Source organism: Phyllostomus hastatus, unplaced genomic scaffold, assembly GCF_019186645.2.
Source record: "Phyllostomus hastatus isolate PE091 unplaced genomic scaffold, TTU_PhHast_1.1 phas_contig_58, whole genome shotgun sequence".
Taxonomy (NCBI): Eukaryota; Metazoa; Chordata; class Mammalia; order Chiroptera; family Phyllostomidae; genus Phyllostomus; species Phyllostomus hastatus.
In genome coordinates this window covers 9,372,008-9,399,414 of record NW_025333916.1, presented here as the reverse complement: position 1 = coordinate 9,399,414, position 27,407 = coordinate 9,372,008, and the positions used below count along the sequence as shown (strand labels likewise).

The following is a 27,407-nucleotide window of genomic DNA, read 5'->3' as shown; positions in this document are numbered from 1 at the left end:
CAGAGCTGTATTGATTTCATAGGGCTGCCATAATATATTACCACAAATTGAATAGCTTAAAACAACAGAAATTTATTCTCTCACAGTTCTGGAGGCCAGATGTCTGGAATTACAGTGTTGTTGGGGTTTGTTGAGGGAGAGTCTGTTCCTTACCTCTCTCCTAGCTTCTGGCGTTTCCTGGCATTCATTGGTGTTCCTGGCTTGCAGCACTGCCATCTCTGCCTCCACCTTTCATGCTGTTTTCCCTGTGTGTCTCTCTCTTTCTGTCCAGGTTTCCCTCTTATAACGATACCAGTCATTGGAAGAGGGCTCACCCTAGTTCAGTATGACCTCATCTTAATTCAATTACATCTACAAAGAGTTTACTTCCAAAAAAGGAAGGTCACATTCACAATTATTGGCAGTTAGGACTTCAACGTTCTTTTGGAGGGGACACAATTCAACTCAAAACAAGAACAGATAATATTATTTTACATACTTACTTGTTTGTTGTTTGTTCTTTCCTCCACTGAATTTAAGACCTGAGGGCAGCGGCCAGTTTTGTTCAAGCAGTCTGGGTCCTGCCACAGTGGCTGGAATGCTCTGTATTGGTTGAATGAATGACTCAATGAAATTGGCCCACATGAAGTAACAGAAGATTTGGAATGAGAAAATGGGGAAACCTAGTTTTATAAACCCTTCAAGAAGTTTGGCAGGTGAAAAAGAAATAAAGCAATTGTCAAATCAACTTAAAGGATCTCAAGGAGTTAACTAGCCCATCAGATAGTTACCAGAGTCAAGAGACTGCCACTCAGCTCTGCAAGAGAAGAAAAAAAATGGATTTAGAAGCTTCCCCAGGTACTGACTCATGATAATCAAGCTGAAGGAGTTGGATTTGTAGGTCAGAATGTCATGTAATTAATCATTAGGGTGCCTCAAGAACTAGGAATGATTTTTCTGCCAAGGGCAGTATATTCACTAGTGATAGCACTTATACACCCAAAGGTTGCTTGATAAATACAGAAGTTTAGAAACAGTAGGTTTTGCTATTTCTCAAGGGATTGTCCATCAAGCTATGGTAGCCAATTGACTCTCTTTCTAGGGTGAGTTTTCTGCTACTTCTCAGGGCCCAGCTCTGAAGATTCAGGTGTAGTAGGTTTAGGGACTCAAGGATCACTTGGGAATCTGTTTAATAAATCTTCCAGGTAATTCTCATGATCTGGGAAGTTTGGAAGACATTACCTAGAATTGTTCTTATTCTTTAATTAGTGGCAAATCTTGGATTGGAATTCTGCCTAGTGGTCTCTACCATATCTACTGGGTTCCCACAATTCATTTCTGTTTAGCAATATTCATACTTGGGAGACCTGCTCTCTGTAAACTCAGCATATCCTTTAATAACTCAGCAATTGAAACGAGGCCATTTGGATATTTTCCTTCTCCTTTAGTGTGGACAGCTGAATGAGCCTGGCTATTAAAATAAATACCTTTCCTATATGAATTGTATTTTGTAGTAACTAAATAGTGGATGTGGGGAACTTAATACTAGATGAAATAGACTGATAGCACCTGAACCCACTAATCAGAGAACATCACTGGGACAGACACTTCATGTATGTCCTGATATGATGCTGTAGTGAAAACAAGCATCTCTTTTAAGTATTCCTGCAAAAAATCAAACCCAAATTTGAGTAAGCCTCTAGTCCGCCTGCTCATAAAAAAAAAAAATGGGGGAATGGGGGAGGGGGGTAGAAGGTGGAAAACTGTACTTGAACAACAATCCATTTTTTTTAAAAAAAGAAAATACGGCAAATAGAAGAATGTGTTAAACCACATCTCCTGTATGCAACCATTCAAATCCAAACTAGGACAGTGTACAACCTTGCTACTCTCTTAAGTATAGTCTGCAAACCAGCAGCATTGATATCTCTAGAGAGCAAATTGGAAATGCAGATTCTCAAACTTTACCCAAGGCCAACTGAATCAGAATCTGCATTTTAACAACATATCTAGGTAATTGACATGTAGAAGCATTGTAAAGGACCTCATTTTTAAAAATAAATAAATGGCAAGGGAAAATGGGAGGAAACTATTAGTGGTAGAGGAGGGCATGTTACTGCTATTTGAGCTTACCGGGTTGAACAATACTCAGTCTTAGTGGGAAAAGATTTTAAAAGTGTGTGTTATAATCTTTACTACAGACAAATGCAGAGTTGTAGTGTTAGAGCCTTAGTGTAGGAAATGTTAATACACTGCTGGCTCAGTTACCACGTTATGGTGTAATCACATTTTAGACAATTCAAACGTTCAGAACAGGACTTGAGTAGGTGAACTTGTTGAAGAGAAATACAGGTTTATCCTCTACCTTTAACAATTTCAATTTCAGATGTTTTTCTCTAAACTTATTTATGTTTTTGCTTGAGCAGAACTATTTAGAGTCTTCCTGAGCCTACTCCCATTTCTAAGGGCAGGACACTGGACTTGATCTCTAGGATCTTTTCTAACATTCAAACTCTAGGGGGAAAATATCATTTAAAAATTTAAAGTATGTATGACTGCTGATAGTCTTCAAGTTGAATGTAGAAGCAAAGTATCCTGTCTTCATCAGCCTGAACTTGTCCACATTTTTACATGTATCAGAGATCTTGTTGCCAAACCACAAAGGAGTGGAGAAAATTGCATCAGCTGGCTGTGCAATGCTTGGGGAAGTGTCTTGAAGGAAACCCAAGGTCAGCCTCCTCTCCAAGACCTGGTGAGGTAGTTGAGGCCATTGTCATGACTAGGTCAAGGGGTTCAGAAATTAATTTATTGCATGCTTATTTCTCCCAGAAGTGTTTAAATCAGCCATCCTACTTAAGTGTGTTCTGCTTAAGTGGAATGTATTTTGCTTTAAAATGTTGGTTTCATTTTTCATACGATCCAGAATAAATCTTAATCATTAATAGTGTCTTTTCAGAATTTGCCCACTTTTCTGGTACAACTAGTTGCAATGGCTGGGAATAAAGGAAGAGGACGGGCTGCTTATACCTTCAATATTGAGGCAGTTGGATTTAACAGAGGTGAAAAGTTACCTGATGTAGTATTGAAACCACCCCCACTGTTCCCTGTAAGTACATTAACAGCAAATTCTTATAGTGTGTTTTTTTGTGTTTCAGAGAAAATTAAAATTCTATATAGGACTTGAATATATGATATCATTATGATATCCTAAAGTGTAAGAAAGTAAGAGCATGCTTCACTTACCTTTAATTTAAATATTTCCACTGTTCCTCCCTGAACCTTTTCTAATTTTTCACAGTGCTGTCTTAAAATACAGAAAACAAAATTGTTTACATACCTTTCATGAATATAATTCAGTACTGTAGGAATTAAGAAAGAATTTTTGAAATTCATGCATCTTACATTACTATTGATATATTATAGTATTAAAATAATATTTTTTGCCCTGGCTGATGTGGTTCAGTGGATTGAAAGCCAGCCTGCAGTCTGAAAGATTGCTGGTTTGATTCCTGGCCAGGACACCTACATATGTTGTGGGCCAGGTCCCCGGATAGGGGTGTGTGAGAGGCAACCCATGGGTATTTCTCTCCCTTTTTTTCTCTCTCCCCCTTTCTCTGAAATGAATAAATAAATAAGTAAAATCTTTCAAAAATGATGTTTTTTTTAAAGCAAAGGCTTTACAGTGGTCCTCAGTTCATTCCCATTCTGCCAGTTTTTCACTTATTTTTTTCTCATCTTACATATATAGAATTTAATTTACCTCCCTGTTCTACTTTTGGCCTTTTTTCCCACTGAACCTTTTTTTTCTTATTTGCATATTTTATTAAAGTGAATTTAAATTTTGTTAGTTACTCAAAATATAAGTGCTTCTGCTACATTTAATGTTGGTTTTAAATTTAATGAATATGCCACAAGCTTAATTGGCATAATGTTTAATCTAATGCTTTTGTTTTATGTATTATTTAGTTTAAAATGTAAGCTTACATTTCCAGATGTGCATGTGCTGCAGTATAAAAAAATGAAAAAAAAATCATAAATAACCAGATACCCCCTCCAGGAATCTTTTCCTGCTTCAAAAGGAAAAGGCCTTTGATGAAAGATTTATGGAACTAGGGGACCTGGACAAATGTATCTGGGGAATCTAGATATATTTGTCTAGATGGGGAACTTTCTGCTCTTGATACTTTGCCTTTCTGATATTTACCACACCCAAAAAACAAAGATAAATATCTCAGGTATAGGCATAATGTCACTTTATGTTTATTTCTTTTAAAACAAGCTCTTGTCCATGTGTGAGATTATTTCTAAACACTGAGCCTATTAGTACATACTGTTTTATACATGGAATAAAATTGAAATTCCTTACTACTGACTAAGAGGCTCTGTCTGATCTAGCCTTTCTCATGTTTCTCTGACCCTTTTCCTACCACACTGTTCTCTCTCCCTAGCCATTCTGGCCTTCTTGTTCCCTCAGGCATTTTCCTCTGCCGGTTTTCCTGGCTGGACCATCTGTTTCCCAAGTCATTGCATGGATGGCTTCCTAATTTTTTCCAGCTCTCTGCTTAAACATGATTTTCCCCAGAGGTCACACATGCTTACACTGTGTAGACCCTCCACCTTCAACCTCCACTCTTACCTCTACCTGGCTTCATTTTTTTAAGAGCACTTATTACTATTCAAAATTATATTTTACCTTCTTTGTTTATTTGTTGTATTTGTCTCCCCTAGAATGTAAGTTCCATGAGAGCAGGCACTGTGACTAGTTCATTATGGTATCTCCTGTTGTCTAACCATGCCTGGCTTATAGTAGGCATTTAAATAATTGTAGCATTGATGAATGCTACATTTGGAATGAAGTTTTAAAAATGTATGCTAGGCTTAGCCTCTGAAGACTTAGCCTCTGAGATGTTTTTACTACACACCCGGAGGATCCATTTCTTAATGAATGTATATATTATGCCTATATGCACATATATGCATATATAAATATGTCCGTGCATGTAATTTTTAAAAACTGAAGATGCAGCTTCAGACTCCTGCTTTATATGTTAATTGGGTTATAGATTGTTCACTTCTTCATTTCTTCACTGTAAAACGGTAAATATTGATGATACTTGAAATGAGATTATGGATGTTGAACACTGAGTGCATCTCAGTCATAGTAACCACTTGTTAAATGATAGCTTCTGCTGTTACTTTTTTTATGCTACTGCTCCAAACAGTACTACCACCTCTCACTGAGGTCAGTAGGAGACTAAAGCAGTTACTCTCATTTGGGTGCATTGATTTCTATAATATGGAATCATAGCAGACAAACTATATAGCAAAATGATTATTTTGTAGTCAGAAAAATTAGGGTCAGTGGGAAAATTAACCATCTTTCCTACCCCTAAAATAAGAGTAAATGGGCTAAAAGGTTAAATAGATTACAAAAGCTCAACAGATTTTAAGTTGATTGTAAAACTTAGTTACCCATAAAATGTAGTTTTTCAATAAAACCGACATTGTCCAGAATATAGGCAAAAGGGATATTAAAATATTTTAAAAATATTGTCTCTTAACTTAAATAGGATACAGATTATAAACCAGTGCCACTGAAAACAGGAGAGGGTGAAGATTATATGCTGGCCTTGAAACAGGAGTTGAGAGAAACTGTGAAAAGAATGCCTTATTTTATAGAAACACCTGAAGAAAAAGAAGGTGTGTATTGGACTCTTTGATTTTGTTGTTCATTGTATACAGATGAAACAGTGCTTTGGCATAAGATATGTGGATGTGGTCATTAAGTTGATTTGATTCAGCTGGAAATTATCAACTACCTTAGTGTATTTCTGTTGGTTTAACAGAAAATATATATTAAATTTTTTGATATTTTTAAAATTACCTTTCACAAAAGAACTTTTGTATATTCAGTGAAAATTAAGAAAAACAAAAAATATTTAAAAAGTAAAAATCACTTATAATGTTTGTGTCTAGATTAAAATGCTATTAGTACCTTATTGTATATTCTGAAATTTTTCTTCTATATGTGTATTCTTTTTACAAAATTGGATTCCTATTTGCATCTTCCTTTTTAATCACTAGCATACTATTAACATTTTTACATATTCCTAATATTCTTGGAAAATATGATTTTTAATGACTATATGGTATTCCATAGTGGATATAATATTAATTGTAATTAATTCCCTGCTATTAGATTTAAGGCTGTTTCTAATTTTTCTTTTCTCGTGTATAATGTCCTGATTACTATCATTACACAAATATCTTAATGCAGGTCTCTGATGATTTCATATTTTGGTTAAAATTTTTAAATGACTTGACTGTATTTTGGCTTGTAATTTATATATCAGATATAATAGACTATAAAACACAAATTCTTTGGTTATGCTAAGGACATAAAGGAGGTTCAGTTGGAGAAGGCTTGACAGTCTGAGACTGGAAGTGGGAGGGAGTTTTAGAAGAAGGGAACCAATTCCTGTGTGATTATTTAGCACAGCAGAACTATATTGATTTTTAGTTTCTGCCCTTGAATGCTGAAATTAGAGATATCAATATCATTCTTGAGTTCTCAAAACATCATTAAAACATAAGCAACTCATATACTATCTTATTTCATCAAAAATAAAATGCATTCCATTTTCCTTCTCTCTGAAAGACAGAATTGGGTAAGAGTCAAAAAAGAAGTTGTATTTAATAATGTTACATGCGCTTGTAATTATAAGAAGCCTTTTAACACATGGATAAAAACTAGGGGTGGGTGGAAATGGGAGGGAGGAGGGGAGGGCTGGGTGGGTGGGTTGGGATGAGAGTTAAAGATAGAAAATTGTACTGCAACAACAATTAAAATAAAATTAAAAAAATATCAAGGTCATATAGTAAAAGTATTAAATGAGTAATATAAACTAAAAGCATAACAAAAAATGATAGGTGGACTAAAAATATAACTTTCATTTTAATAAATGTAAAAAAATTTTTAAAAAAGCCTTTTAGATACATTTAATTCTTCAAAACATATCGGCTTGAAATTATATCATGATTTAATAAGAGATAATTTTACCTAAAAATACTGAATTTTTTTTTTACCTAAGAAATACTGAATTGTTTTAACTTTCTTAACTTTGGGTTTTTTTTTTTTAAGATTTTATTTGTTTACTTTTAGAGAGAGGGGAAAGGAGGAAGAAAGAGAGGGAGAGAAACATCAATGTGTGAGAGAAACTTCCATCAGTTGCCTCTCATGCACCCCCAACTGGGGACCTGGCCTATAACCCAGGCATATGCCCTGACTGGGAATGGAAGCAGCGACTTTTCAGTTCACAGGCCAGCATTCAGCCACCTGAGCCACACCAGCCAGGGTGTGTTGTTTTAACTTTCATGATTATGTTCATGCTTTTTTTCCCCTTGGGTTTGAAAAAGAAATTAAAGCTCTTGTTTTAGAGACTTTGAAAAGCAAAACTAAATGAACTAACAAATATTCTTATTAGAAAAATAGTAGTGTAGGGTAGGGATGTCAAACTCATTTTCACCAGGGGCCACATCAGCCTCTCAGTTTCCTTCAAAGGGCCAAATGTAATTTTAGGACTGTGTAAATGGAACTACTCCTTAACTAGGGGCAGGGAGCTCAGCATTGCTGCCAGGTAGAAACAAGGTACCAGGCCGGATAAAACCTGGTGGAGGGCCGGATTCAGCCAACGGGCCTTGTGTTTGCTACCCATGGTGTAGGGTATATTTTAGTTTTTTTAAAAATAGTCTTTTCCATAGACTGCGTAACAGATTTATTTAACTAAATGTGCTTGTTATTAAAGCATGTGTCTAATTTAAAAGTGTATCATATCATTAAAATATATATCTGAGTCTTTTAGACAGGCACATTAAGAACATAATTTTGTTGCTGGTTTCTGGGAGTGGTTAGTTTATATCTGGATCAAGAGACTTTATCTTTTATAACAGCACAATAAAATATTTAAAAATGTATGGACTATTTTGCTTTTTTTTTTTTTTCAGAAGAAAACGCTTGCATAAAATTTTCTAAACTGATACAAGTACATTCTCCTTGAAATCTTCATGTTTACCTCTTTTTCCTGATGTAATCTGTTTTTTAAAAACTATGGTTGAAAATGAAGGGTTTTTAAATGTAATATGTACATACATATGTGTGTGTCCAGGTTACTATAATACCTACTGTACATAGGCATATATACACACACAAATATACGTTTATATAATATACACACCATGAATGAAAAAGAATTGGCCAGTCTGAACAGAAGTAAGCAACTGTCAGAGGGAGACATATCCTAGATAGTGTTACATCACAAGCTTTCTCCCATCTCACCAACTATGTGCTTTAGGAAGACTAATGTAAACTATGTGCATTATGGACTAATGTAAAGAACTAAATACTAGACTAGGACAAACAAATAGGTAGGAAATGTCAAGAATGCCAGCTCAGGGAATTTAGATTTGTCACAAAGAATTGAGGGCACAGAATAAACATTTCATGTTGCGATGTGTTTCAGGTTTGTTTAGAATGTTTCAGGCAGAATTATAGAAGTGAGTGGCATTGTCTTTACAATGAAATTTGCTATTTTTATAATAAAGATAAAATACCAATGAATATTATTTTATTGAATATTAGCTGAAAAAATACATAGAGATCATCTGATCCAATGGTTTCTAGCTCAGGTTCCTGAACCACTGGAGTCCTTTGAGGTAGAAACAGGAGTGACAGAAGTGATATTCTATAAGCCATTTCAGAACTTAAAACTTAATGGAAATTATACATTTACCTACAATATGGCCACAAGGTCTTTTATGAAATAAATGGAGTTTGTTTTATTCTTTCTATACCGTTAGGCTCCATGTGACCCTGTTTTAATGTTTGGGTTTGTTTTTTAGCAGTTCTTACTATATGCAAGGATTTATATTCATAATATTTTTTATAGAGATCTTCCAAAGAACAAAGAGAATTTACTTTAAAAAAGAAAAACAAAGACATTTTATCTTAGTGTTACCAAAAGGGTCATTTGATCCTTTTATTAATCTAAAATATACTTGGGAATCTTAGTGATCTTTTCCTGTGTTGAAACATTTGGGTGTTTCATCATTATAGGTATTATTTCATCATTCATCCATTCCTCCTCCCCATGATGGAAAAAAAAAGACTAAAACATGAAAAAAATAGAAAGAATGATAAAATTGTATAGAAGGACTATGCAGTATTGAAATAAATCGTCAATCACTATTACATCATCCTTTAGTTTTCCTATTGTGTTATCCAAAGCATTACATTAATTTTTAAGAAGATAAAAAAGTCAGGAGAGACTCTTGTAGTTGTTTTGTTTTTCTTTTAGCTTTTATAGAATATAATTAAGAACTTAAAATTCTTTATTTTCTGATCATAATGGCAAAGAGAAAAAAACTGAGAGGAAGATGTTTCACAGTGACTATGCAAATCAGGAGACGAGTACAAAGAGACAGCAGCTCTCTGGTTGCTTAATGATAATGGCAAAAAATGATTGTATAAGCAAAATCTCAGACCAAGTTTTCAGTTGACAATATGCTAAATGAATTTTATCAAACTCAGGAATCAACGGTAAACAGTATGTTTCTAATTATGAAAAGGATATATGGTATTCTCATGTAGTTAATCTTTGCAAAGCATGTCATCTTATAATATTTTGTGATAAGAATCTGAAACATCCTGTTTGCTAAAATGACATATGACCATACTTTTATGATACTAATGTACCAAAATTTATTTGCTGTAGTTTGTAACTGGACAAATGCTGAATGCAAAGACAGAGATGCCTGAAAGGAAGCAGGTTATGTTAAAACAATTCACCTGAAGCAGGATATGTTGAAGTAAAACAATTTAGCGTATTGATCATGTTAATTGATAATTATAAATTTATTAATGAAACTTTTGCAATTGTAGACCAAAGAAGATGGCTGGCTCATCCTCTCTTCAACAAAAATATGAGCCATCAAAAAATTTTAAATCATTACATTTTGATGGTACAAATATGAGAAGTATTGGAAGTAATGATAAGCTAGAAGCTATTAGGAATGTGTTTGTAATTACAGTCATTAAGATGGTGCAAGTGTAAGAAGAAGAACCAGAAATAATAAGTTAGCACTTATTATAATTAAAGATGTATTTGAAATCTGGAGTCAGGATGTATGAAATGCATGTATTCAGGTCTGTGTGTGACAAACCCAGAATGCACACTGATGCACAGTTAGTTGTACTCAAAGGGTGTTGCCCTTTTTGGCTAACTATACCTTCAAAACCAGGAAAATAATGGAATATAAATTTGAGTTTACTATACTTAATTTCTTTTTAAAATTGCCAATAATTTTCATTCTTTTTAAATAATGGCTTTATTGAGATAAAATTCATTTTTTAGGTATACAATTCAGTGGCTTTTAGTGTAGGCACAGAATTATACAACCATACTACTATCTACTGTATTTTGCCATGTATAATGTGCTCCCGTGTGTAATGCACATCCATGTTTTTGTGTGCATTATACATGAGATTATTATACCCATGATATGTCATCATTATACTCACGTGTAATGCACATCCTTATTTTTCCCTAAAAAATTTGGGCAAGAAGTGCACATTATAAATGGCAAAATATGGTAACTTTTAGAAGACTTTCATTGTCCTGAAAAGAAACATCATACCTAATAGTGTCATACCCCCATGCCCCCTCCCCCCAGCCCATGGCATCCACTAATCTGCTTTATTTCTAATAATTTGTTCTGGATATTTCATATAAATTGAATCATATGTGTCCTTTTGTGACTGGCTTCTTTCACTTAGAATGTTTTCAGGGTTTGTCCATGTTATAGCGTATATCAATGCTTTATTTCTTTTTTCTGGCTGAATACTAATCTGTTTTATGCATATACCACATTTTGTCTACCTATTCATCAGTTGGCAGACAGCAGGGTCAATTCCAGTTTGGGGCTATTATGAGTAATGCTGCTATGAACATTCGTGTATACATTTTTGTGTGGACATAAGTCATTTTTATTGGGCATATATCTAGGGTCATATGGTAACACTATATTTAACATTTTGAGAAAATTTCATACTGTTATACAAGGTTTTGCACATTTTTACATTACCAACCATGTATGAGAGTTCCAATTTCTTCACAACATAGCCAACAGTTATTACTGTCTTTTTGATTTTAGCCATCCCCGTAGGTATAAAGTGGTACATTAGTTACTGTGGTATTGATTTGCATTTCTCTAATGACTAATGATGTTCACCATCTTATCATGTGTTTTTTGTCCATGTATCTCTTCACTAGAGAAATATCTATTTAAATTATATGCCTGTTTTTTTTTTAAGTTCCTACATTTCATTGTAGTGGTACAATATTTTTTTAATTGTTCTTCAAGTACAGTTGCCAAGATTTTCCAGCCAACACTTTTCCCTGCCCCACCCACCCACACCTCACGCCCTCAATCCTTCACCCCCATTGTCTTTGTCCATCTGTCCTTCATACATGTTCCTTGATGACCCTTCCCCTTCTTCCCCTGTTATTCCTCTCCTTCCTCCCCTCTGTTTACTTTATTCAGTTTGTTCTTTATTTCAGTGTTTGTGGTTGTATTTTGCTTACTTGTTTTGTTGATTAGGTTCCACTTACAGGCAAGATCATATGGTATTTGTCTTTCACCATATATGCCTGTTTTTAATTGGATTCCAGTAGATGAGTTTCAGTACCTCATACTCAGTACATTATTTGAAAATAACTTAAAAATATAAAAACTGGTTCATTAGACCCAGATAATAAATGGTAATAACTACTTTCCTTAGTATATTTTGGGTCAATTTTTTTTCAAAATATGGAATCCGTTTTGGAGAAAATTATAAAATGCAAATACTGGGAATCCCTCATTTGTGCTAACTTCTTTACAGATGAAGAACTTGAGAGCAAGATTAAAGTCAAACAGTTAAATACCTAGAAAAGCCTGGTCTGTTGAGTTGCTCCGCTTTGGTTGCCTTTAGTTATCTTTGACACCATAGTCTTAGTATTATTTGGAAGCATTTTTTTCTAAAGATTGTATTTTTTTATTTTTAGAGAGAGGGGGAGGGAGGGAGGGAGAGAGGATGGAAGACAAATATCAATGTGAGAGAGAAACATCAATCGGTTGCCTCTCCAATGCACCCTGACTGGGGACTAAATTCACAACCTAGGCATGTGCCCTGACTGGGGATCGAACCAGTGACCTTTAGCTTTGCGGGAGGATGCCCAACCAACTGAACCATGCTGGTTAGGGCTGGAAGTGTTTTCTTAACATAGAAGAAAAATCAGTATATATTTGGGTCTGGATTTTTATATTTTCATCTTTGTATTACTTTCCCTTTTTCATGGCTCTACTCCAAAACCATTTTTTCTGATGAACCATGGTTTCATTTTACTGCATTATGGTGGTGCTTGGGCCCTCCTCAAAGGAGTTTCTTGTGGTTGTGGGCAAAGCAGACGCAGGAGACAGTTGTGGCTCTTCCATTTTTAGCAAGCTTAGAGGGTCACAGCCGAGTTCTCAGTGGTTGGCGTGGAAGGCTTGCATGCTCCTGCATGGCTCCGTCAAGTCCAACCTCACTTGCTACTACCTTTTTCCCCACTCCTTGCCTCAATGGGTTGCGAAAAGTAGCTTATTAAGAAGCCTAACTGAATGTGTGTATAAAGTGCTAGAGGAGCACAAACAGCCCTCCCTCCCCACTGAGGTACTTAATATTGTACATTCCAGTTACACAAGGTTTAAAGATTGGGAGCTGGAGGCCAGTGTTAGCAGAAGAAAACAGAAGATGCTGAGTAGACTCCTTGCCCTTTCATGTCAGTGGCTTTTGGCTCTTTTGTGAGTGCCCTCAGAGATGTCAGGTTGTCCTACTCTAAGAACTGAAATTAGGCTTCAGGTTTCTGCTCACCCCCAACCATTCATATGCAGCTCCTTCTTGCCACTTTTCTTAACCTAACACTCATTGAACTCTTCAGTTTGTGTTCAGGAATACATTATGAACAAATAAATGCAGGAAGTTCCCTGAATGTGAAGTAAAAGGTATTTGGTATTTGCAATTATTTTAAAGGAATGGCTTAAATTCACGTTTATTCTTGATTTTTCTAATGAACACTTTTTTTCCCCTAGATATTGAAAGGTATAGTAAAAGATATATGAAGGTGTACAAGGAAGAGTGGATACCAGGTAAATTATAAAGCTAAAAATGTTAGAATGATATTTAAAGGCTTCTTCCTACTCTATATTTTTAGGACACATTTTCTATTTCTCTGTAGCAAAATAGAGCCTGTTTTTCTGCAGTTAATTAGTAATATATATATCATGAAAACTAAGATGAAAAGATGTTTATACTGTAAGAAGGTAGAGTTGAAGTATTTGGGGGGGAAGTTCTTAAAACACTCAAAAAAAAGATAAACTAGGACTTGCCAGACCCATTTGGGTTTTCCATTTTCATTTGCCAAAATCACAGTTTCAGTCTGTAGTACCAATAGTACGCAGTTCTGTGCTTCTGAGTGATTCTATAGCTTTTGAAGAAAAAAACACAAATCTAGTGTTAAAGATTTTGAAGTTCATGAATCTTTCTTTCAAGGAGACATAGACTATTTTTAGTTTAGTTGTGAGGATTCCTTTTCAAAAGAACTATACCTAAAAGCTTCCCCGCCTCTGTCCCCCAATATTCACAAATTTGTGTTGGATATCGAGAAAGTGGAAGGGGCTGGAAAGATCTCACCCAGCTCATTTATTTTGCAGAGGAAAAACAAAGTTGCGTTGAAATAAAGTGACCTGTCAGGACAGCTTAGATAGTGCTAGTAGAACCTAGGTCTCCTCATTTTAACTACTTTCCTTTAACATCTCTGTCCTTGGTGTTTTATACAAATTGCCTTTATGTAAAAAGCATAAATGGCATTTTCAGCATTGTTGCTTTCATGGGTTATAGTGCTTTTTCTTTTCGGTGTTGATTGAACATTGGTAGTGTTGGGTCCCCTGGAAACACTCTCTTAGATCTCTGATTTCTTCTACTTCATAAATACTCATCTTCTAAATGATTTTTGTTATTCATCACATACTTCTCATGATCATCTATGAGTTGTTTATAAAAACAAATACATTCAAATTTATTAATTCAGATAAAATAGTTTGAGATGTAGATGTTTTCTACAAAATACACTGAGGTATTATTTTTTTATTAGCAGGCAATATTTTTTCATCCGTATTTTTAATTTTAAAGTTTTTAGGTAATATATTTATTTAATTTTGCATGTGTTGACATTGTGGTCACCTGTTTTAACTTTTGAAAAAAATTCTTTATTATATAAGAAATATATATCAACTACAGAAAAGTTATACAGAGTAGTCAAATGATAAATAAATAATACTCGAGAAAAATAGCTGTATTCCTAACACCCACAAAATTAATATTTTGTTTCCAACCTACAGCTTTCACTGCATAAATATATATGTACAGGATGGGACAAAAGTAGGTTTATAGTTGTTTATATGGACAATAAATACCATAATTAATAAATAATAATATAACAATAAACTCTTTCATGTACTCAAAACTGTAAACTTAACTTTTTGTCCCACTATGTATAAATATTTATATGCTAGGTTTATTTCTAAATGGGATTCTATATATATTATTTGAAATATTTGAAAAACATTTTCTATTCAACAATATATCATGAATAGCTTTTCATGTCCATTCATACTCAAAATGTTTCATGTAGAAAAAATATTTTTCTACATTTTTCTTGTTATGAAAATTTGTTATTCAAATTGACTGTATAACTACTGTATTTATAAATAGCTATTAAAAGAATATGCAGAAGTTTTATAGCACTATTTCAAAGCTATTTTACTTAAGTATACTTTATTGATTATGCTATTATAGTTGTCCCATTTTTTTCTCTCCTTTATTCCCCTCCACCTTGCACCACCCCTCCGCCCCCAGCATTCTCCCCCTTAGTCATGTCCATGGTTCTTTGGCTTCTCCATTTCCTATACTCTTCTTAACCTCCTCCTGTCTCTTTTGTACCTACTGCTTATACTTATTATTCCCTGTACCGGTTCCCTCATTCTCCCCACTCTTCCTCCCCACTGACAACCCTCTGTGTGATCTTCATTTCTGTGATTCTGTTCCTGTTCTAGATGTTTGCTTTCTTTTTGTTTTTGTTTTTTTTAGGTTCAGTTGTTGGTAGTTGTGAATTTGTTACCATTTTACTGTTCATATTTTTTATCTTCTTTTTCTTAAATAAGTCCCTTTAACATTTCATATAATAGGGGCTTGGTGTTGAGGAACTCCTTTACTTTACCTTATCTAGGAAGCACTTTATTTGCCCTTCCATTCTAAAAGATAGCTCAGAGCTATTTTAATGACTACTTTTTGTTGATAGTATAAAATATTATTTTGTTATATTTTAATTTCCAGGCTAAATCTGTATAATCAGATATTAAAATTTTTATTTTCAGTGCTTGAGCTAGTTATATTTTTAATAGGGTACATCTACTACCACTAATTGTAGAAGAAATTACAATTTTATATTTCTTCTTTTGTACATACAGATTGGAGGAGACTCCCACGAGAGATGATGCCAAAGAAAAAGTACAAAAAAGGTATATTGACTAATATAATAATCCAGGTAGGAAAGGGTTATTGCTTAAATTCTATCTAATATGGAAGTATCAACCTGAACCTAGCTTAGTATTATGAATGCTTTTTCTTAAAATATTTTTGGCATTTTGATTATTTTGCTATAGCTCTTTTTGTTGATTTATTTGTTTTTATTTTTGTGTATTTTCTTTAACTATGGAATTTTGATGTGCTAGGAAAACTTCAATTATATAGAGAATTTTATTTGCATATTTGAAAATTTCAAAATGGTTATATTGCCTTATGTTTAGTTTTTAATTGAAACATTTGGAGCTGATAAAATTTGGGGACTGGTAGAACAGAACTTGATATTTTATGTAAAATATTAAAGTGAAAGTTTCTGCTGTATTGCACTTTCATAATTCCACTGAGTAAATAATGGTTGAGCATCTATTATTGCCAGACACTACTATGAGGAACAGAACAGTGAGCAACATAAGAGCAATCCTTGTCCTAATGGAGCTTACAGTCAAAGGTAGTAACAACATTAAATAAAAACCCACTGTTCTCATTGGTAGGTCAGGGAAAAGTTCTTGGAGGAGATGGAATTGGACTCCAGATTAAAGAATGAAATAGGAGTTTACTAAGACGAGGTTAGGGGACGGATTTTGGAGAAATCAGATTTGAGAGGGAAAAATTGTAAGTTTAATTCAAAGATGGTATTTAGGATTCTAAGTTGTTCTTGATTTTTTTTTTTTTTGAGATATACAAATAACAAAGCTGAATATGTCATAGGATACAGGGAGATGAACCTCAAAATGGAGATGGTAGTTAGTCATCAGAATAGATACTATAATTGAGACTCTGAAAAAAATGAGATTGTCTAGAGTGAAATTAAAGCACTTGAAGACTTAGTCCTGAGCTTGGAGGAATACCAAAATTTCATGGCTGATAGAGGAAATTGAATCAACAAAGAAAGGTGATGGAAAGAGAGGAGGAGGAAGAGAAACAGAAAAGAGTGGAGTTTCAGAAGAGTAATTGAAAAATGAAAAGTGTTTCAGGAGGCGGTCAACAATGTTAAAGAGCATTAAACAATGCTACAAAGAGGTCCCTGAGGTGAAGATGGGAAATATGAATTAGTTTTTGACATGTTGATCATTGCTGGCTTTAGTGAGGGCTTTTTAAAAGATATGTAGAGGTGGAATTCAACAGATTGGAAAGGGTTAAAACACTGGAATGAGAGTTTAAGAAATGGTGACAGCTAGTATAGATGAGTCTTCAGAGAATTTTGCTAAAAAGAATGAAGAGAGACAAAGGGAAGTAGCCAGAGAAGTTAAGAACAACTGGATTAGTAATTCTGACCATACACCCCTTTTTTTCTAGGCCTTACTTATATTTTTTAATAGACCTTATTTTTTAGAGTAATTTTAGGTTCACAGGAAAAATAAGAAAATACAGAATACCCACATATTCTCTACCCCCCCATATGTGCATAGCCTTCCAATTGCCAATATCTGCCCCTAGAGTGGTACTTTTGTAACAATTGATGAACATACATTGACACATCATTATCACCCAAAGTACATAGTTTAGCATTGTGTTCTTTCTTGGTGTTTTACATGCTGTGGGTTTGGACAAATGTATAATGACATGTATTCACCAATATAGTATCATACGGAGCAGTTTCAATGCCCTAAAGATCCTCTGTGCTTTGCCTGTTCATCCCTTCCTCCTCCTAACTCCTGACAACATGTGATCTTTTTACTGATTCCGTAGTTTTGCCTTTTTGAGAATATCATATAGTTGGAAACGTACATTATATAACCTTTCATATTGACTTCTTTCATTTAGTAATATGCAGTTAAGTTTCCTCCGTGACTTTTCATGGCTGATAGCTCATTTCCTTATAGTGTTGAGTAATGTTTCATTGTCTAGTTGTACTATAGTTTATTTATCCATTCATGTACTGAAGGGCATCCTGGTTGTTTCCAAGTTTAGGCCATTATGAACAAAATTCCTAAAAATATCCGTTTTGGGGTGGACATAAGTTTTCAGCTCCTTTGAATAAGTACCAAGGAGTATGATTGCTGGATTGCATGGTAAAAGCATGTTTAGTTTTATAAGAAACCTCTGAACTTTCTTTCAAAGCAGCTGTACCATTTTACATTCCCACCAGCAGTGAATGAGTTTCTGTTGCTCCACATCCTTGCCAGCATTTAGTATGTTCAGTGTTCTAGATTTTGGCTGTTATCTTATTTTAACTTTCATTTCCCTGATGACATATGATGTGGAACATCTTTTTATATGCTTACTTTCCATTTGCATGTCTTGTTTGGCAAGATGTCTGTTAAGGTCTTTGGCTCATTTTTTTAATTGGGTTTTTTGTGTTTTTATTGTTGAATTTTAAGGGTTCTTGGTATATTTTGGATAACAATCTGTGGGAAAAACACACTCCTGTTGTGTTTTTCTCCTTTACTGTCATACTACCACCATTCACAATACTTCTGACACCAGGTGTGTGGTATGTTTTTTCCCATACCAGTCAATTCTTTGCAACACAAGCTGGAAGCCTTATAACTCAATTAAATTTGGACACTAACTGGTGTTAGCACAGAACCTACAGGTGAAGGGCTCAGTCCCACAAGACTCTCCCCACTTCATATGCCAGTTGTGAGTAGTAGCTCCCCAGGTTACCCAAACTTCTGTCTGCCTTCACTACAAATTAGATGTCCCCATGACCTCCTGCTCCTTGAATGTGATTTGCTAGAATAGCATATATTTGGCCAGAGATGGAAAAACAAATCACGTTAATGCTTTGGGGTTAAGCAAATCTTTTAACAAATTTTGGTAACTTGACACTTCTCCCCCAGTTATGCGTATAAGGATTCGGCATTATATAAAACCACAATGATAATTAGCAAAAGATCCTGAATGGACTTGAGTATACAACTTATTTCTTGGCTAGGATATTAGTAATTTTAATAAGTGTATTTCTCTGACCATGTTCTCTAATATCCATTTAACATACTTATGTGTTATGAAATTTAAATAATTTGATAAAAGATCCTTAGAGAAAAAGACTTAATGATGTGAGTAAATTACATTCTTAGCTAATGTTATCTGTCATCAGTATTACAATATATTGAGATCTTGTTCATTTGTGATACTGTATATTTATGTGCTATGGTTCAAATCAAAGTCTTTGCCCACAAGGAGGACCAAGAAAGTTACTTGTCATTAAATCTAACCATTACTTTTGTTTGAGCAAAACCTCACTAATGTATACATTTGGGAGTTCTGAGCTTGGTGACTCCCCCAGGGGCAATTTAGAATAATGCAGGGGCAGTAAATTATAATTCCATTAGTTAATTGGTCATCCACCATTATCTAAAATTTTTTCTTCTGTAGGATAAATGTTAATCTTTAACAAAATTACATCTTTCTAAGCCCTATTTTCTTCTATTACCAAGTAATTTCTATGTACATAGCTTGATTATGGGAAAGAACTATAGTACTTTTTGATCACAATGACCATTTTATAGCATATGATAATGCTTTGGTAACTAGCAAGATCTATATGTGAAATAATTTTCTAGTCTCTGCAGTTTCAGAATAACCTAAAATGCAATATTTTTATATGGCTTAAGTAACTATCTCAAAGCTATTAACATGTTTTATTTATATTACTTTGAGTTTTCAGATTCATTCATAGGATTAAAACAGTGAACATATCCATCATCATTCTAAATATAGTGCTATGTTCCACTGAATATAGCCTCTTTCTCATCTCTTTAACCGTTGACAAATGCATATTTATTCTGCACTTGTTTTTTATTTTCCAAACTTCATAAAATTGCCATAGTTAAAATAGAGTACACTGATCAGTGAACAGGAGGCCAGTGCAGATGATATATTTGTGAGAGTTTTTCACTAGTCCTGTATTGATTCTGTGAGAAGTAATGTTTTAGCAATTTTGACCTGAACGACATTAATTGCTAGTACAGATTTTCAATGCTAGTAAAACGATACCTGGTTGCAGTCTTAAAAAGTATCCTACTAAGTGTTTATCATTTACTTATCATGGAATCTTGGTGAGGCATGCTGATTTATTTTGTTTATTCTTTAATGAGGAAGCCAAAGAACTTACATGTACAACCCATGGACATGAACTAGGGTGGGGGAATGCTGGTGCGAGGGGGCATGCAGGGTGGAGGGGAGTAAAGGAGAGAAAAAAAATAGGGCAAGTATAGTACCATAATAAATAACATAGATTAAAAAAAGAAAATTAATTCAGTCCACAAATTATGTGACTGCCCGGTATGACATACCACTACGGTAAGCAGCATATTACAAGGCAAAGAAATATAATATGCCATTACTGTTATGGAAAAATGTGTTAACAATGGTTTTAATTCAGCAGGTTCAAAATCCCAAAAGGTGGACAATACTAGCAAAGACACTTCACTCACTAACACTGCAGATGTATTGAAAAAAATTGAGGTAAGTTTTTCTTCTAACTGGAAGAGTGAACTGAAAAGTTGTCATACCTCCTTTTGCCTTCTTTGGCCTTTCTACCTTCTCTCACTTTGTAATAACGTGGGTTTGCCAGATCCAAGCCCAGCGCACAGATAATCGGAAAGGTTTGATCACTGTTGGCTGGGAGATAGGGGGCTTCATCCTGTCCTCTACCGCTCCACTGTCAACTTGCCTCACCTTCTGTCACCTGCTTCCTTTTCCACTCTGTCCTTTTTTTCCCCTTGCATTTGAATTGTGCATGGGAAAGAAATGAGTTACATACCTCACAATGGTTTTCTTTTAAAAACCTTTTAGTTCTCCTATTGTTGCATGTATACTTTTTTTAATGCTTTCCTTCTGTTGCGTGTTAAGTGTAGAAGATTCTATTGAGGGAAGACCATAACTTGTTGAACTTATTTTTATATCTTTTTTTAATATTTTAAAAACAAAAGATGTAAAATTTCAAAAGTTTAATTAACTGAAAATTTATCCTCCCATTCCATTCCCCTCCTGTAGACAACCAACATTACCAATTTCTTATATATCCATCCAGATATGTTTTATTCATAGCAAATAGAAATTTTCCTCTTTTTCATAAAAGGACAAAAGGTACCCTATACACTCTTGCATTTTCAATATATCTCTTAAAATATCTTGGAGATGGTTCCATGTCAGTCTGTATAGACTTACCTCCTTTTTTTTTTCTTTTGGCCACACTATAAAAATGAACCATAATTTATTTAATCAGTACCCTACTGATGGACATTATGTTCATGTAGTGTTTCATTATTATAAACAATGCTGCAAGAAATTCATGTTGAGTATGTCTTTCACATGTGTAGGGTAGATTTCTAGAAGTGGATTTGTTGGGACAGTTGTTATATATATATTGTATAATATGGATAAATATTAACAGGTCACTCTCCATGAGGGGTATACCAATTTTATCAATGTGCTTGTATTACTTTGCACTGATGATGATGATGATGATGATGATGATAATAGCAGCTAGCACTTACTGAAAACATTATTTACCAAGATCTTTGATGAACTATTTATACTCCTGAAGACTTCATTCCAACAGAGAGAGATGAATATTATTGTTCTTTACTTACAGATGAGATAGCTATTATTATTCCTTTCTTACTTTAAAACTTTAACTTCTCCAGCCAAGTTGGCCAGCTGCATGGTAACAGAAACTTGTATTTTTGTTATTTTATTTTGGTCAGTGCTTCAGCTAGAGATAATGTGTGTGAAAATAAAGCCAAGAGACTTGTTGAAGGAATAGTGTTAACTGTCAGGTTTAACTGTGGTGCAGTAATGGATGAGGTTGTGGACCTAGCCAACTTGTATTGACCGAACACAGATTCTGACTGTTCATAAAGTTTCCTGGAAAGAAGTTGCTAAGCTGACATGTGCTATAAGGAAGATTGATTTGGACCTGTGAATGTGGTTTCTCATCAGAACAAGTTGTGTTGCCTTATTCCTTGCATTTGAGCACCTTTTGCAGTACAAACATTGTTAGGACTGGAGTTTTGAATCTAGAAATCCCAATGAGTTAGCAGTTTTAATAGAACAAAATTAGTTTGCAGATAACTCTTACTGTTCATTTCTTCAGCAAAGTGGTTGCAAATTTTACTATAATAAAATTCCTGTGGATAGAGGAGTGACATACACTCAGATTTCATAATTAACATGTGAATCACCAGACACCAGTAAACTAGTATTTGAGCTTCCTATTTCTGCATGACATATAAGGAGAACTATAATAGGGTGGCCATACAGTATTTAAACTAAAAGAAATGTACCCTGTCCAAAATTAACCATTTTAAAAGTGTTTTCTCATTATATAATGTGAATTACATTCACATTACTCCTCAAACAAATATGTAAAGTAGTAGGGCTAAATAGTTAAATCTCATAGAGGAGAAAATGAAGACTAGTAAGTAGATGAATCAAAACTAGTAGCTTAATGCAAAAAGAAATGAAGTAATAAGACAATGTGTGTAGCTCTTAGATGATTTTTTTTTAATTGTGTAAATCTGCTATGTTAACCAGTTCGGATGTTTTATGGGTTTGCTTTAGGGCTATGTAGTAGAAATAACGTTGAGGTTATTTATTTAAAGGTATGTGATGTAACAATAATGGAAATGAAGCATGGAATGAATTTTACATTTTTTTAAAGATTTTATTTATTTATTTTTAGAGAGGGAAAGGAGGGAGAAAGCGAGAGAAAAACATCAATATGTGGTTGCTGGGGGTCATGGCCTGCAACCCAGGCATGTACCCTGACTGGGAATTGAACCTGCGACACTTTGGTTTGCAGCCCATGCTCAATCCACTGAGCTATGCCAGCCAGGGCTGAATTTTACATTTTAAAAATATTTTTACAGAACTAGTTTAAATAATTCCATTGCTAATTATGAAATAATAGCTAATAGCATGATTTTCAAATAAAGTGTATATCTTGTACAGTTAAATATAGCACTCCAGTTCCCTTTTAACCATACATAACAGGTTGTAAGCCTTTTTACTGTGGTCATTAAAATAGAAAAGAAAAAATCCACATATTAATGTCCATTGAGGCATTTTATTTATATGTATGTCTTACCATAGCTAGAAAAAGAATTCCAGGATTTTCCCTCATGTGTGATTGCGTCTTGCTTCTTCATGATCTGTGATGCCCACTGAGGTTGTCAATACAAGGAAACCAAACTGACAGAACAGAAGCAGCCTCTTCTGCCATTTTCTTGATCTTTGAGTTGCATGTCAAATCTGGGCCTGATTAATCTATACTTGTTTAACATGCCTGTGAGGTCCACAACAACTTCCTCAGCTCTCTGGTCATCGGTAATTTCAAAATTGCCAATGTAAACATGTTTCATCATCACATTAGAAACCAGACAGTGACTTTGGAGCACGGCCTAGTAAGAAACTGATGTTTGCTTCTCTTTTTCGTATTGTTGATTATGTGAGAGCATCAGTCAGCGCATTCATGGGCACCATTATGGTGGTGAGGAAAGATGGCGCAAAGAGTTATCTCTGTGTATTTATAGACACTTCAAAAGATCTGTAAATACTATTTTGTTTACTTGCAGTTTTCCAAAGGAATGACATTTGGAAAGCTTGTACACATTTCTATTGTAGTAATACATTACATAAGGCAAGGTGGATCGGTATGAAGATGATTATCTTGGTCTTATTTGTTTTTGTTTCAGGTAAAGTGACAGTAGATTTTGAATTTTGATTAGAAACTGAGTTTATCTGATATAGTCTTTCTATTGCCTTTGACTTTGTTAAATTAAAATTTGAATGTAATAAAAAATTTTTAAATAAATATCTAAGAACTAATAAAGGAGTAGCCAAATTGTAGTCAGTCCCAAATGTGTAAAATATGTTTTACCTCTCTATGTAATCTACTAAGCAAATAAATACCTTATCATAGGAAAGAGTATTTGTGGATTTATGAGTTAGTGTTCTGATTTCTCTTTAAGAATATTTACATCTTAGCTAAAGTGATCTTATGCCTTAATTATAAATATAAATATGTGAAATTATTGCTGCACCCACCACCTAGAAAGCTTGTGAAAGCCTATCACTTGTGCAAATTAAGCACAGAATAATTTAATGAATAAATAGTGACAGTAATGAAAACATAATTTTTTTGTCAAATAGAAGAAAATTGTTTATAGTCATAAGAAGAAGATGATATTAAAGTTAAATTTATGGTATATTAAAGTTAAATTTGTGTGTTAAAGTTATGAGATGGTAGCATAGTGATTTTAACAGGATGGATAAGTAGAACCACCCGGAAATAAAAGCTTTTCTTTCATTTTCTTCCTTTTTATTGTTGTTCAAGTGCTGTTGTCTCCATTTCCCCCCAGTCTCCCACTCTGAATCCTTTCCCCTTTGGCTTTGTCTGTGGGTCCGCTGTACATGTTCTTTGACAACCCTTGCCCTCCCCCCCCCCATTGTCCCCCTCCCTCTTCTCTCTGGTTACTGTGAGTTCTTTATTTCACTGTCTCTAGTTATATTTTAATTGCTTGTTTGTTTTGTTGATTAGGTTCCACTTATAGGTGAGATCATATGGTATTTGTCTTTCGCCACCTGACTTATTTCACTTAGCATAATGTTCTCCAGTCCCATCCATGCTGTGGGGAAAGGTAGCAGCTTCTTCTTTTTCTGTGTTGCATAGTATTTCATTGTATAAATGTACCATAGTTTTTTGATCCAGTCATTTACTGATGGGCACTTAGGTTGTTTCCAGCACTTGGCTATTGTAAATAATGCTGATATGACCATTGGGGTGCATAGGTTCTTTCAAATTGGTGTTTCAGGATTATTAGGGTATAATCCCAGCAATGGAATTGCCAGGTCAAAAGGCAGTTCCATTTTTAGTTTTCTGAGTAAATTCCATACTGTTTTCCATAGTGGCTGCATCAGTCTGCAATCCCACGAACAGGGCATGAGGGATCCCTTTTCTCCACAACCTTGCCAGCACTTGTTTGTTGATTTTATTGTAATGGCCATTCTGATCCAGGTGAAGTGGTATCTCATTGTGGTTTTCATTTGCATCTCTTTGATGACTACTGATGCTGAGCATCTTTTCATATGTCTCTGGGCCCTCTGTTATGTCTTCCTTGGGGAAGTGTCTGTTCAGGTCCTTTGCTCATTTTTTATTGGATTGTTTGTCTTCCTGGAGTGGAGTCATGTGAGCTCTTTATATATTTTGGATATCAAACCCTTACTAACATATTATTGACAAATGTATTCTCCCATATGGTTGGTTCCCTTTTCATTTTGCCGATGTTTTCTTTAGCTATGCAGAAAGCTTTTTATTTTGATGAAGTCCCATTTGTTTCTTCTTTCTTTCATGTCCCTTGCCCTAGGGGACATATCAAGAAAAATACTGCTGTGTGGAATGTCTAGATTTTCCTCTCTTTGTTCTCCTCTAGGCCTGTTATGGTATCATGACTTATACTTAAGTCTTTTATCCATTTTGGGTTTATTTTTGTGTATGGTATAAGTTCATGGTCAAGTTTCTTTTTTTTACACTTGGCTATCTAGCTCTCTGAGCACCATTTGTTGGAGAGGCTACTTTTACTCCATTTTATGCTTCTGCCCCCTTCGTCAAATATTAATTGACCACACAGACATGGGTAATATCTGGGCTCTCTATTCTGTTTTCATTGATCTATGTGTCTATTCTTATTCCAGGACCAGATGGTTTTGATTACAGTGACCTTGTAATATAGTTTGATATCAGGGATTGTGATCCCTCCTACTTTGCTCTTCTTTCTCAAAATTGCTGCCACTATTTGGGGTCATTTATGGTTCCATATAAATTTTTGAAATGTTTTTTTCTGTATCTGTGAAATATGTCATTGATATTTTAATAGGGATTGTGTTGAATCTATACACTATTTGGGTACTATGGACATTTTGATGATGTTATTTCTTCCGATCCATGAACACAGTATATGCTTCCATTTGTTTGTGTTTTCCTTAATGTCTTACTTCAGTATTGTGTAGTTTTCTGAATACAGGTCTTTTACCTCCTCAGTTAGGTTTATTCCTAGATATTTTATTTTTTTTGTTGCTATAGCAAATGGGATTTTTTTTTCATGATTTCTGCTTCTGGTATGTCATTGTTGGTGTATAAAAAATGCCTTTGATTTCTGAATATTGACTTTGTATCCCACTGCTTTGCCAAATTCACTTATTAGGTTGAGTAGTTTCTTTGGTGGAATCTATAGAGTTTTTGATTTACACTATCATGTCTTCTGCAGACAATGACAGTTTTACTTCCTCCTTTCCAATTTAGATGCCTTTATTTATTTTTCTTATCTGATTGCTGTGGCTAGGACTTCCATAGGTACATTGAATAGAAGTGGTGAAAGCGAATATCCTTGTCTTGTTCCTGATCTTAGTGGGAAAGTTTTTAGTTTTTTGCCCATTGAGTATGATGTTGGGTCTAGGTTTTTCATATATGGCCTTTACTATGTTGAGGTATGCTCTGTCTATTCCTACTTTGCTGAGTGTTTTTATCATAAATGAGTGCCGTACCTTATCAAATGCTTTTTCTGCATCTATTCAAAGCTTTTCTAACTCTGCACCTCTCTTTTGCCTCCTGTTGAAGAGTTGTTTATAAGCACTAATGTTGACTATGACTTGAGTTTCAGTATTTCTTCTTTCTCAACCTGACAGATATATTAAAAAGCAAAATTTCCTAGAAATGGGAAATAAGTAATGAAAGAGAAAAGAAATGAAAAGACATGAATAATCTGCAAATAGGATAACTCACCACAATATGTCTTGATATTGATTTAAATAATTTCCAGTATAATTTTGAATTAATACTATTACATTCTTTTTTGTCCTGTTATGTTAGAAGGAAAACAAAATAACATTCTTAAAGTTCTTCTCCATGAACTCAGTCAGTTCAGTATATTTGAAGGAAGTATGTTAGAAATAAAAATAAAGCACTATGCATAGAACTGATACCCCAGCATTACCTGGGATCCAGTTATGAAGTAACAAAATAAAATACTAGTGTCATGATAGGGCAGTGGGTTCCTCCTTTGTTGCATTAACTCACAATTTCCTATAAGATGTTAGTAAGGGAGGATTAGAAAAAGTGATAGGTAACAGTGTTCTCTTGAGGCTTAATAGGGAGGTCAAAGTCTAGAGGTTTCCAAGTAAGTTAATGAAGCTCATTTATAACAGGAATTGGAAAAGAGAGGTGATGGTGAAAAATCAGATGAGGAAAATGAAGAGAAAGAAGGAAGCAAAGAGAAAAATAAAGAAGGTGATGAAGATGAAGAAGAGGATGCTGTGGAACAAGAGGAATATGATGAAGAAGAGCATGAAGAGGTAATAGTCTATTTTGGAAAGGTAACAAAGTAACTAAGGTTAACAATTATCTAAAAAGGAGTCAGGTATATAATATAGACTAAAATGAACAAATGAAAACCAAGTTGATGGTAACCAGGGGCGTACTGTCACTGTCATCAATTCCTTTGTATCTAGAGAATTATTAATGCATTGAAGTTATAGTGGTGCCAAGCTGAATAAGATGTAAAAGTAATTTTGAGAAACATGGTGCACTTCAAAATAAGCTGGAGTCAACCCAGATATTTTTGAGCAGGGTAACTTTGTTGGTCACTGCCTCATTGGGACTTTGTAGAGACCTCATACAGTAACCCTAGACTGAGTTCCTTCTCCATTTCAGTGGCCTTTGTCTTTATTCCCTTTCAGCTTCTCACACTGCACTCTGAATCTT

The 27,407-nt window shown here is 34.4% G+C and overlaps 1 protein-coding gene across 6 annotated transcripts in view; it reads left to right on the top strand.

The window, feature by feature from the left end:
- POLR3G (RNA polymerase III subunit G) overlaps positions 1 to 27,407 on the top strand; it is a 35,394-nt gene that overhangs the window by 2,820 nt on the left and 5,167 nt on the right. For 3 of the 6 annotated variants that reach the window (XM_045848024.1, XM_045848023.1, XM_045848025.1), the window contains exons 2-7: positions 2,936 to 3,085; positions 5,550 to 5,679; positions 13,147 to 13,203; positions 15,583 to 15,633; positions 20,028 to 20,110; positions 26,852 to 26,998. In XM_045848024.1, coding sequence (XP_045703980.1) covers positions 2,969 to 3,085; positions 5,550 to 5,679; positions 13,147 to 13,203; positions 15,583 to 15,633; positions 20,028 to 20,110; positions 26,852 to 26,998 — 585 coding nt within the window. In that variant the 5' untranslated portion in view covers positions 2,936 to 2,968. Of the gene's footprint in view, positions 1 to 2,924; positions 3,086 to 5,549; positions 5,680 to 13,146; positions 13,204 to 15,582; positions 15,634 to 20,027; positions 20,111 to 26,851; positions 26,999 to 27,407 lie in introns of all 6 variants that reach the window. The other 3 variants (XM_045848026.1, XM_045848021.1, XM_045848022.1) reach the window with 2 other exon arrangements.